The following is a 12,280-nucleotide window of genomic DNA, read 5'->3' on the forward strand; positions in this document are numbered from 1 at the left end:
TTTTACTTGTCTCTGTGCATTAGGTGTGTGTAGTGTTTACACAGTCCAGAAGAGTATGTCAGATTTACTTGGGACTGGAATTAGTTATGAGCCACCACATGGTTTCTGGGAATTAAACCCTGGTCCTATGGCAGAAAGCTAACGCTCCTGGCCAGTGAGCCATCTTTCCAGCCTTTCCTCCCCCTCCCTTGTTCTCCTTTTCCTTCTTTCCTCTCCTTGTTCTTCCCTTCTTTTGAACAACAGGGTCTCAACTTGCTGTGCAGACCGTTTGGCCTCAAACTTACAGTGATCACCTGCCTCTCCCTCCTAAATGCTGGGATTAAAGGTGTGTGCCACCAGGCTTCATTTTTCCCTTCCTTCCTTCCTTCCTTCCTTCCTTCCTTCCTTCCTTCCTTCCTTCCTCCCTCCCTCCCTCCCTCCCTCCCTTCCCTCCCTCCCTCCCCCCCTCCCTCCCTCCCTCCCTCCCTCCCTTCCTTCCTTCCGAGTTTTTCGAGACAGGGTTTCTCTGTGGCTTTGGAGGTTGTCCTGGAACTAGCTCTTGTAGATCAGGCTGTTCTCAAACTCACACAGAGATCCGCCTGCCTCTGCTTCCCAAGTGCTGGGATTAAAGGTGTGCACCGCCAACGCCCGGCTTCATTTTTCTCTTAAAAAGAGATTAATATTTATTTATGTGTAGTGTGAATGTCTGTCTGAGTACATGCCATGTGTGTATAAGTTTGGATATCAGGATGTGGTGGTTGGTATCTATAATCCTAACGCTCCTATAGCAAGGTGGGACTGGCCTGGAAACTTGTGGGCTAGCTAGTCCGTGACTCAGAAGAGAGACCCTGCCTCAAAACAAAGTGGATGTGGGATTGGAGATAGCAGTTAAGTTTGATGCTGGGAATTGAACTCAGGTTGTGATACTTAGTGACACCAAGAATCCCCTACTTGCCTTTTTTTTTTTAAGACTAAATGAGCTTTCATATATGTAAATGTATGTAAATTAAAACAGCAGTTTTCCTTTTTTTCTGTTTGCTGTGCTAGAGAGTAAATACAGGGAATTATACTTGCTAGTCAAGTGCTTTCCATTTAAACTGCGTTCTGCAGTCCAGTAGCAGTTCATTTTACTGTATTACAGGCAAATTATAGATGTTGAATCTTATAGTCTATTAAATGAGAATGATAATGTTGGTTAGTTTATTTAAGGAAAAATCAATCCATTTGCTTTGAGAAAACACTTACTACTACATAATAGATCCATGTGCATAATTCACTCAGATGATGATGATCTCTATACGTATGCATGCATAAACATCAGTTACCAATGTCTATTCTTTTCAAAACATTTCAGTGGACTGTAAATGGACAACTGAGGGTTGGATTTTTTACCACCAAACTAGTTCCTTCGGGCTCAGAGTTAACATTTGACTATCAGTTCCAAAGATATGGGTAAGTAATGGTTTTGCTCTGTTTTGCTGCTTCTAATATGGAAAATAGATGTTCAGATATAGAGATATAAAATTCTTATGTGAATTACTTAGAAGTTATATATACTATCAATTCTCATCTATAGTGTACCATCATTTTGTTTTTCCTATTATGTGATCTTTCTGGCCATTAAGGAATTTACAGTATAGGAAGTATGTAAAATTCCTCTGAACTCAACATAATAAAACTTTACTATACGACTGAGAATGTAGTTCGGACGATAGAGTGACTCTTTCCTAGCACGCATAAAGCCCTGGTGTTGATTCCCAGCACAGAATAAAAAATGGAGTGTGGTGGTACATGCCTGGGATGCTGCGACCCTATATAGTTCCTCATGTTGTGGAAACCCCCAACCATAAAATTGTTTTTATTGCTATTTTATAACTGTAATTTTGCTACTGTAATGTAAATATATGTGTTCTCCAGTGGTCTTAGGTGACCTCTGTGAAATGGTTGTTTGACATCCCCCCCCTCCCCGTCATGATCCACAGATTAAGAGCTGCTGATTGTAGGAGGTGAGGTAGTAGGGTAAGAAGTTCAAGATCATTCTTGCCTATGTATCAAGTTGAGGACAGCCTCGCCTAAATGAGAACCTTTCTCAAAAAAAAAAAAACAAAATAAAAAACATAATTCATTATAGAAATGCCAACCCTGAACATGTGTGTGTGAAGAAAATAATATCCTTATTTATCCCTCATTTATCAACTCTTGGCTAATTTTGTTTGTCCTATACCATATTGTACTCTTATTCATACCTTTTGGGAGTTGGAGAGATGGCTCAGAGGTTAAGAGCACTGACTGTGTGGCTGGGACAATATGTGAGGGCCCTGGCAGAACCCTAAATGCACAAATTGATTTAGTGGAGCCCATTCTGTATGGAGAGATACCTTGCCCAGCCTTGACACAGGAGTGTGGGGTAGGGAGTTTCCTTGGTCCTGCCTAAGATGATGGGACAGACTTAGTAGACTTCCTAGGGGATGCCTTACCCTCTTTGAGGAGCAGATGGGGAGTGTCAGGAGAGGAGGGAAGGGAAACTGGGATTGGAACGTAAAAAATGAATTTTAAAAAAGTGCTGACTGCTCTTTCAGGACCTGGGTTCAATTCCCAGCACTCACATGGTAGCTCACCACTGTCTACAACTCATGTTGGAACCACCCTCACACAGACATACATGCAGGCAGATGCATATAAAATAAAAATAAAAAACTTTTTGAAGGCTAGGGGTAGTGGTGTACTCCTTTGATTCTAGCAGTTGAGAGGTAGCGGTAAGTGGATCCCTGTGAGTTCAAGGCAGCCTGGGTCTGCATAGTACATAGTAAATCCCAAGCCACCCAGAGCTCTACAGTGGGACTGTTATTTTAACAAGGCATAGTGGTACATGCTTGTCTTCCCCACTCTCAAAAAGCAAACTGATCAAAATTAATAAAACGAGTAAAGTTAGCTGGGCGTTGGTAGCGCACACCTTGAATCCCAGCTCTCAGGAGGCAGAGGCAGGTGGATTTCTGTGAGTTCAAGACCAGCCTGGTCTACAGAGCAAGTTTCAGGACAGGCTCCAAAGCAATACAGAGAAACCCTCTCTTGAAAAACAACAACAACAAAAATACCCCAGTAAAGTTAAAGGATAGAAGTTTTGAGTAAACTATAAAACTCTAAAGGGTTCCCTGTTTCCCACCTTATACCTTTGTGACTTGGTAGTTTTTGATGCTTAATATTAACAGGCACACAGATTCTGTTTCCTGGATATTTTTATCTTTTTAGAAGATGTAATTTTCTTTATCAAGTGTATTTTACCGGTAGATAGTTGACTCAGTAGGGGGACTGTTTCAGGTATTCCTTCACATATTTCATGTTTCAGAGTTTAGTGACTCTTGAGATTCTTCAGGTCTGAGACTGATGATCTCCTTATAAGCCAGGATAAATGTCAGGGAGTACTTCTGTTCTGACTGCCTGCTTTTCTCGTCATGTATGCAGGAGATAAGTTAGAGACCAGGTCCTGTTTAGGATTCCCACTGTTTTTCCGTGTTTATATTACTCTTTTCTGAGGTCAAAGAAATGTTCGTGAATCGTTGCTTTGTACATAAAACTATTTTTTTTTTTTGCTTCTGATTGGTTCTCTTTTTCTGTCTCCCCTCCTGCCCACTAAATCTATCCATGTACTTTTAAAATATTCATTCATATTTTCTTCTGGTAACTTTGGACACAAAGTTGCAGAGGTGGTTTCTACCCAGGCCTGTGGACTTAAGTCAGTGTTCTTTTCTACCACTTTACTTGGATCCATGGTTTCATTTAATTACTATATTTGATATTACAGGAAGTCTTCTATATGATAAGGTTTTAAATCATATGTTTCCTTTTGAGTGCCCTGATGACATTGTAGTTTGTTTTTATAATAAATAGTCTCTTATTTTCATGTTTCAATAAGTAGTCTTAGAAGATTGAGAAACCATTAAGTAATTGGCCTGCTTTATCTAATAGGTGGTAAAAAATTAGAAAAATTGTGAAACCAATCCCGATACATGGGAGGCTGAGACGAGAGAGCTGCAGTCAAAGCTAGACTGGTCAACTTGGAGAAATTGTCTCGAACATAGAAAGTAGAAAAGGGACTGGAAATAAAGCTTACTAGTAGAACTCTTGTCGGACATGTGGAACTCATGGATTGGATTTCTAGTCTGTCTGTCTGTCTGTCTGTCTGTCTGTCTCTCTCTTGCGCATGCGCGCGCACACACACACACACACACACACGATGATAAAAGGATTTACTAAGCAATTCTTAGGCATTTCTATTAGAAGTAGATCTCTTAAATGAATACTTGTATATTTCCTGTGGGTCAGCATGGTTCTTAATTTGTTGTCACTTTTACATGCTTTACTTTCCATAACTGAGTTTATTTCTTAACAGCAAAGAAGCTCAGAAGTGTTTCTGTGGGTCAGCTAACTGCCGGGGTTACTTGGGAGGAGAAAACAGAGTCAGCATTAGAGCAGCAGGAGGGAAGATGAAAAAGGAGCGCTCTCGAAAGAAGGATTCGGTAAGTATGCTATCTGGTTTTCAGATTTAGGATAAAAGTTTTAAGGAGGGCTGGGCGTTGGTGGCACATGCCTTTAATCCCAGCACTCTGGAGGCAGAGGCAGGTGAATCTCTGTGAGTTCGAGGCTAGCCTGGTCTACAGAACAAGTTCCAGGACAGCCTCCAAAACAATACAGAGAAAACCCTGTCTTCAAAAAGCAAAAAAAAAAAAAAAAAGTTTTAAGAAAATAGTTTTTCTGTTTAATGTAAAAGGAAAATTCAGATTTTGATGAAATATCATTGGAAAAGAGGTGTGGCTGAATGCTTTTATTTTAATAGAGATTAGAGTACTGGGAACTTGTAGAGTATGCTTAAAAATCCATGTCTCATGCTTTCTCTGAGCTTGTTTTTGTTCAGGGTTGCATGTATACACACATTCCACAGTATGAAGGTTAGAACAGTCTGCAGGAGCCTGCCCCATAAGTTTTTCAATGATCAAACATACCAGTTTATTTAATTGTGCTATACACATTTGGGTTGTTTATTTTTTTGCCATCATGAATGTGCTTGCAGTGAGCGTTCTAGGCATTTCCTGGTGCACATGTGCAGAGGGGTTTCTGTGTTTTTCAGTGACATTGCTGGACAAAGGCGATAAAACTGTTTTGTATTTTTTAGCAATGCTTTGGGTTTTTTATTTTATATTTTCATCTCATGATTTGTTGTTTATCGCTCTTAAAGACTTTGTTTTGTTTTGTTTTTGAGACAGAGTTTCTCTGTGTAGCCTGGCTAAGAGCACTAGCTATTCTTCCAGAGGTCCCGAGTTCAATTCCCAGCAACCACGTGGTGGCTCACAGCCATCTGTAATGAGATCTGGTGCCCTCTTCTGTAATGGCGGGTATACTTTCAGACAGAGTACTGAACATAAAAATAAGTAAATAATCATTTAAAAAACAAAAACAGGGCTGGAGAGATGGCTCAAAGGTTAAGAGCACTAACTTCTTCCAGAGGTCCTGAATTCAATTCCCAGCAACCACATGATGGCTCACAACTATCCATAATGAGATATTGTGCCCTCTTCTAGTCTGAAGGATACACGCAGACAGAACAATGTATATATAATAAATAATAAAAACAACAACAAAAAGAAACAACTTAAGAATCTCCTGTTTCAGCTGGGCAGTGGCGGCACATACTTTTAATACCAACACTGGGGAGGCAGAGGCAGGCAAATCTATGAGACCAGCCTGATCTACAAGATCTAGTTCCAGAACAGGCTCCAAAGCCACAGAGAAACCCTGTCTTGAGACCCTTCCCCTCCAAAAAAAAAAAAAAAAAGAATCTCCTGCTTCAGCTTCCTAAGTTCTTGGGTTATAGGCCTGATTCACCATGTCCAGTGATGCCAAGTGCTGGGGAATTAAACTCAGAGCCTTGTATATGTTAGGCGGGTATTTCGACACTGAACCATATCCCCAGGCCTTTAAATAATTTCTTTTGATTTTTTTTGAGACAGGGTTTCTCTGTAGCTTTGGAGCTTGTCCTGGCACTCACTGTGTTGACCAGGCTGGCTGGAATTTACAGGGATCCACCTGCCCCTGCCTCCCAAGTGCTGGGATTAAAGACGTGTGCCACCACTGCCCAGCTTATTTAGGTTTTTTGAGACAGGGTTTCTCTGTTTAACAGTGCTGGCTGTTCTGGAACTCTGTCTGCCTCTGCACCTTTAGTGCTGGGTTTAAAGGTGTGCACCACCACTCCTAGCTAATTTATAGTTGAACAGTAGATTTAATATTATCATATATTGTGTTTATCCCTGCCTTTCCTTGCTTGCTTTGTTTGCTTTGCTTGCTTGTTTTGAGACAGAATAGTTTATCCTGGCCTTGAGTTTATAGTCTTCTGCCTCAACTTTCAGTGCTGATAATACATGGCTCTGTGTGTGTGTGTGTGTGTGTGTGTGTGTGTGTGTGTGTGTGTGTGTGTATCTCCTGTATTCCCCACCCCCACCCCCAATTAGTCTCATAGCATGATTCCTTCCTGTGATCTTAACTTTTCATTTTAAGCTGGGTATTTTTTCCAGGTTGTGTGACTGGATTGTACTTGTTTTATAACTACATCTTTTCTTTGCTGTGGTAGGTGGATGGAGAGCTAGAAGCGCTGATGGAAAATGGTGAGGGCCTCTCTGATAAAAACCAGGTTCTTAGTTTATCCCGGCTCATGGTTAGAATTGAAACTCTGGAACAGAAACTTACCTGTCTCAAGCTTATTCAGGTAAACACTTTAATACTAATTTATTTTTATTTCTAAATTTGGGGTAGGACACTTAAAAACTGCAATATGGCTGATGGAGAAAGGTTTGTCATATTTTAAATAGGAATACAAGTTCTTTAGGACTCTGAAAGCTTATACCCTCTAAAATGGCTAGCAAGTTCACTATTATTAATACAAGACTTGGTTTGCTTTTCCTTTCAGTTAAAAGCACATTATGGGATTTTGTTTTTAGTGTAATAATTCATGGTACTTGGTATAGTTCCCTTCTTTCCCACCAGTTACTAGTATACCAAAACTATTTTACTATGTCTCATGTATTCTAATTTACTAAGTATGCCATAAGAAATGGATAATAAAAAATATATCTAAAAAAAAAATCTTGGGCTGGAGAGATGGCTCAGAGGTTAAGAGCACTGACTGCTCTTCCAGAGGTCCTGAGTTCAATTCCCAGCAACCACATGGTGGCTCACATCCATCTGTAATGAGATCTGGTGCCCTCTTCTGGCCTGTGGACATACATGCAGACAGAATACTGTATACATAATAAATAAATAAATCTTTAAAAAAAAACCTAAAAAAATCTTAGGATTGGTGGTATAGTTTTGTATTTGCCTGCATTTATACACGAATTTGCAATTTGTGCTTGCCTCGTGTCTGCAGATGTCAGAAGAGGGTATTAGAGAGTCCCTTTAACTGGAGTTATAGATAATTGTAAGCCACCATGTATGTGGGTGCTAAGAATTGAACCCAGGTCCTTTGGGAGAAACAAGTGCTCCTAACCATTGAGCGATACCCAGCTCCTAACTTTTTTTTTTTCCTGTTGATTTTGTGTTTTTTTTTTTCCAGTTTAAATTTAGATAAGAAACAAGGTTGCTTCACAAGTCAGTTCCAGGTCCCTCTCCCTTTCCCTCCCCTCCTCCCGTGCCCTCTCCCCAACCCCCCCCCATTATCCCCTCATTCCCCCAGGGAGGGTGAGGCCCTCCATGGGGGTGTCCATAGTCTGTCATTTCATATAGGGTAGGGCCTAGACCCTTCCCCAAGAGTTCAGGGTGAGAGTGCACCTCCCATTGTTCTATGGGAGTCCAAAGTCCGTGTGTATACTTGGGATGGGTTCTGATCTGCTGCCCAAGGCTCAATAGATTCCCTAGGCCTCCTCACTGACACCCAGATTCAGGGGGTCTTGATCAGTCCCATGCTGGATTCCCAGGCTGATGCCTGGGATTCAAGAGTTAACCTTTGTCTGGTCAGCTGTTTCTGGGGGGTTAAACCGGCCCAGACTTAATCCCTTTGATCATCAGTCCTCCCTCTCTGTTACTGGCTTTCTTGAGTTCAGCTCAGTACTTAACCAAGGGAGTCTGCCTCTTCTTCGATTAGCCACTAAATGAAGTTTCTGTTTCCCAGACTCTCTGGCCATAGGATTGTAGGCTGGCACTCCCCAGATCTATGTCTAAAATCCATATATGAGAGAGTACATGCCATGTTTGTCTTTTTGTGACTGGGTTACCTCACTCAGGATGGTTTCTTCTAGTGTCATCCATTTGCCTGCGAATCTCATGATTCCATTACTTTTTTCTGCTGAATAGTACTCCATTGTGTAGATGTACCACATTTTCTCTATCCACTCTTCGGTTGAGGGACATCTAGGTTGCTTCCAAGTTCTGGCTATTACAAATAAAGCTGCTATGGACATAGTGGAACAGACATCTTTGTTGTATGAATGGGCATCTTTTGGATATATGCCTAAGAGTGGAGTTGCTAGGTCTTGTGGTAGGTTTATTCCCATTTTTCTGAGGAATCTCCATACTGATTTCCAAAGTGGCTGAACCAGTTGGCACTCCCACCAGCCATGGAGGAGTGTCCCCCTTTCACCACATCCTCTCCAGCATAAATTGTCATTGGTGTTTTTGATTTTAGCCATTCTGACAGGAGTGAGATGGTATCTCAGAGTTGTTTTGATTTGCATTTCCCGGATGGCTAAGGATGTTGAGCACTTTCTCAAGTGCCTCTCAGCCATTTTAGACTCCTCTATTGAAAACTCTCTATCCAGCTCCTAACTTTTATCTATTTATTTTTAAGTTTATTGTATGTGTGTAGGCACATGCCTGTGGTGGTCAGTTCTCTCCTTTCACCATGTGAGACCCAGACATTCAGTTTAGGCCATCAGACTTATAGGCAAGTACCTTGAACTGCTTGAACTGTCTTGCCAGGCCCAGAACTGAATTTCTCTATAAATGACACATTAATAGTTTAATCATTTCCCATTTTTTCTGAAGTCCAAGTTGTAATGTACGTGTGTGTGTGTGTGTGTGTGTGTGTGTGTGTGTGTGTGTGTGTGTGTGTGTGTGTGTGTGTGCGTGTGTGTGTTTGGTTTTTTCTGTGTACCCCTGGCTGTCCTGGAACTCCCTCTGTAGTCCAGGTTGGCCTCAAACTCAAAGAGATCAGCCTGCCTCTGCCTCTCAAGTGCTGGGACTAAAGGTGTAAGGAGACGTTGTTTTCAGTTGTTTAGTTTTGTTCCAGTAACTAATTAAATTTGTGAGAGACTTAAAAGTAGAAGGGGTACTCATTGAAAAAAAATCAATGAGAATGGGGGGGGGCAAGAGCAGATAATTGGGAGTAAGTTTGACAAAAATACATTAAAGAACGAAATTTCTCAAATATTAAAATTCCCTATGGTATTTGTTAGATGTCTAATTGTAGTTGATAAAAATAGAGGTTTTGGATGTGTGTGTGTGCATTAAAGCAAACTCTTAATTCTCACCATGAATTTCTGTAACATTTGACTAGAATTGCCCCCTTAACACTCTGCATCATGCCTCTTTCCTCCCATGAAAGAACACACACTCACAGTCCTGCCTCAAGTCATTTCTGGAACGTCATGGGTTGTCGCTGCTGTGGATCTGGATGGCAGAGCTTGGCGATGGCCGGGAAAGCAACCAGAAGCTTCAGGAAGAGGTCAGTTCACAGTCTTTCCACATTTCTTACAAGGAAGAGGTCAGTTCTCACAGTCTTTGCACATTTCTTAGAAGGAAGAGGTCAGTTCACAGTCTTTCCACATTTCTTAGAACTGCTTCTGTTGATTGCTTAGTCGGAGGAGACATGACACTATGCCATCAGTATCAAATAATAAAAAGTTTATTATGCCTATGTCATTGTTATAACCTTACATATACTTCAGTTTTGGTAGTAAGTTTGCCTTTGGTTTTCCCCATAGTGTCTTAAAGTCAGCTCTGTATAACAGAAAATGTAAGCAAGATACATCATGATAGTAATTAAGTTTATTGCTAACACTATTACTTTTAAATTATGGCAAAACGCAGAAAAATTGAAGTTTGGAGTTCTTAATTGTTGACAAGAATTATAACATCCTGAAAAACAAAGAAATGTTTTCAAAGGTCTAAGTAAGGATTACTTGGCACATAGTGGATTTGCAGTGTTAAAGGTTTTAATGAAATTAGTATTTTCTGACTTTTGATATGTAGTATTTTTTTAAAGATTTATTTATTTGGGCTGGAGAGATGGCTCAGAGATTAAGAGCACTGGCTGCACTTCCAGAGGTCCTGAGTTCAAATCCCAGCAACCACATGATGGCTCACAACCATCTGTAATGAGATCTGGTGCCCTCTTCTGCCTTGTAGGCAGAACATTATACATAATATATGTATTTATTAAGTCTTAAAAAAAGATTTATTTTATGTATATGAGGGCCATCTCTCCAGCCCCTGATCGGTAACTCTTTATTTATTTTTTTTACAATTTATTTTTATTTCATTTGCATTGGTGTTTTGCATGCCTGTGTATCTCTGTGAGGGTTTCACATGTTGGAGGTACAGACAGTTGTGAGCTGCCATTTGGGTGCTGGGAATTGAACTCCGGTTGTCAGGAAGAACAGCCAATGCTCTTAAATGCTAAGCCATTTCTCCAGCTCCTGATAGGTAGCTTTTTAAAAATCATAGTTATTTAATAAAAAACACTTTTTACAGATATTTATTGGTTTTTTGAGACAGGGTTGTCCTAGAACTATTGGTAGACCAGGCTGGCCTCGAACTCACCAAGATCCACTCTTCCTCCTGTGTGTTGTGATTAAAGGTGTGTTCCACCAACTATATTTGAATCTTTTAAGTGTGGAAATTATCATTTAAACACATGGTGTTGCATAGTTCCCAAGTTTTTATTATAGTAACCTGGGGGAATTTTATAGAAAAGGAGACTGGAAATGAGGTCTAGTAGTTTTTGTTTTTTTTTTTTTTAAGCTGCATAGTTTTGGGAATTCCTTCTTCGTAGAGAGTATTTATCAGTCACACTTAGTGTGTGAGTAATCACTATGTCATTACTTTGTACTTTTTATTGTAGATCAGACTTACTAAAAGTTTTTCTTCCTTCTTAAAAGGAAATGTTATAATCTTCAACTGCATCTATATTTTTGAAGATGTAGGTATTAATTTAGTATGACAATACCCCGAATGTAGTATTACTTCTATGAGTACTTACCTTATGTTTGCAAGGGCAGCTGTACAAATGATATGATTATTTTTTTTATTTTATTTAATCAGATTATAAAGACTTTGGAGCATTTGCCCATTCCTACTAAAAATATGTTGGAAGAAAGTAAAGTGCTTCCAATCATTCAACGCTGGTCTCAGACCAAGACTGCTGTCCCTCCATTAAGTGAAGGTGATGGGTATTCTAGTGAGAATACATCACGTGCTCACACGCCACTTAATACGCCTGATCCTTCCATCAAGCTAAGCACAGAAGTGGATACAGAGACTCCCAAGAAACTCATATTTCGAAGGCTTAAAATTATAAGTGAAAATAGCATGGACAGTGCGATCTCTGATGTAACCAGTGAGTTAGAATGCAAGGATGGCAAAGAGGACCTTGATCCATTAGAAACTGTCACTGTAGAAGAAGATGACGACTTGCAGTCACAACAGCTACTGCCACAACAGCTGTGTGAGTCCAAAGTTGAGAGTGAAACCACCATTGAAGTCAGTAAATTACCCACATCTGAACCAGAGGCTGACACTGAGACAGAGCTCAAAGAAAGCAGTGGCACAAAACTAGAAGAAACTATTGCTGAGGAAACACCATCCCAAGATGAAGAAGAGGGTGTGTCTGATGTTGAAAGTGAGAGAAGCCAAGAACCTCCAGATAAAACAGTGGATATAAGTGATTTGGCCACCAAGCTGCTAGACAGTTGGAAAGACCTCAAGGTAAGAAAGCACTTATTTATTTTCTTACTTGTTTGTTTATTTGGTCACCATAAGGAGTCATACCAGTCAAACTATTGTGGAGATGTGTCCCCCTTTTCTCTCACTGAGAAAAGTCTGTCATACTGGTGATTTTAATAACAAGAGCTCTTCATTAAAAACAAAACAAAATCCTTTTATTGTTAACTAACTGTATGTAATGAGAGCAGATGTTTAAATTAATTGGAAATCAATTGAATGGGCTAGTAGAAAGTTAATGAGATTAATTGGAACACCCTGGTAATTTAGGAACTTTTTGTTATAAAATGATTATGAAATTTTATTCTAGAAAAAA

General features: G+C 40.1%; 1 protein-coding gene across 6 annotated transcripts in view; it reads left to right on the forward strand.

The window, feature by feature from the left end:
- Setd2 (SET domain containing 2, histone lysine methyltransferase) overlaps positions 1-12,280 on the forward strand; it is a 94,773-nt gene that overhangs the window by 36,456 nt on the left and 46,037 nt on the right. For all 6 annotated transcript variants that reach the window (XR_005874680.1, XM_040739593.1, XM_040739594.1 and 3 more), the window contains 5 exons: positions 1,334-1,431; positions 4,370-4,496; positions 6,602-6,736; positions 9,569-9,688; positions 11,287-11,949. Coding sequence is in view for 5 of the 6 variants with exons in the window: in XM_040739593.1 (XP_040595527.1) it covers positions 1,334-1,431; positions 4,370-4,496; positions 6,602-6,736; positions 9,569-9,688; positions 11,287-11,949 (1,143 nt within the window). In the remaining variant the exon portion in view is untranslated. The remainder of the gene's footprint in view (positions 1-1,333; positions 1,432-4,369; positions 4,497-6,601; positions 6,737-9,568; positions 9,689-11,286; positions 11,950-12,280) is intronic.

This window comes from Mesocricetus auratus, unplaced genomic scaffold, assembly GCF_017639785.1.
Source record: "Mesocricetus auratus isolate SY011 unplaced genomic scaffold, BCM_Maur_2.0 Super-Scaffold_100691, whole genome shotgun sequence".
Taxonomy (NCBI): Eukaryota; Metazoa; Chordata; class Mammalia; order Rodentia; family Cricetidae; genus Mesocricetus; species Mesocricetus auratus.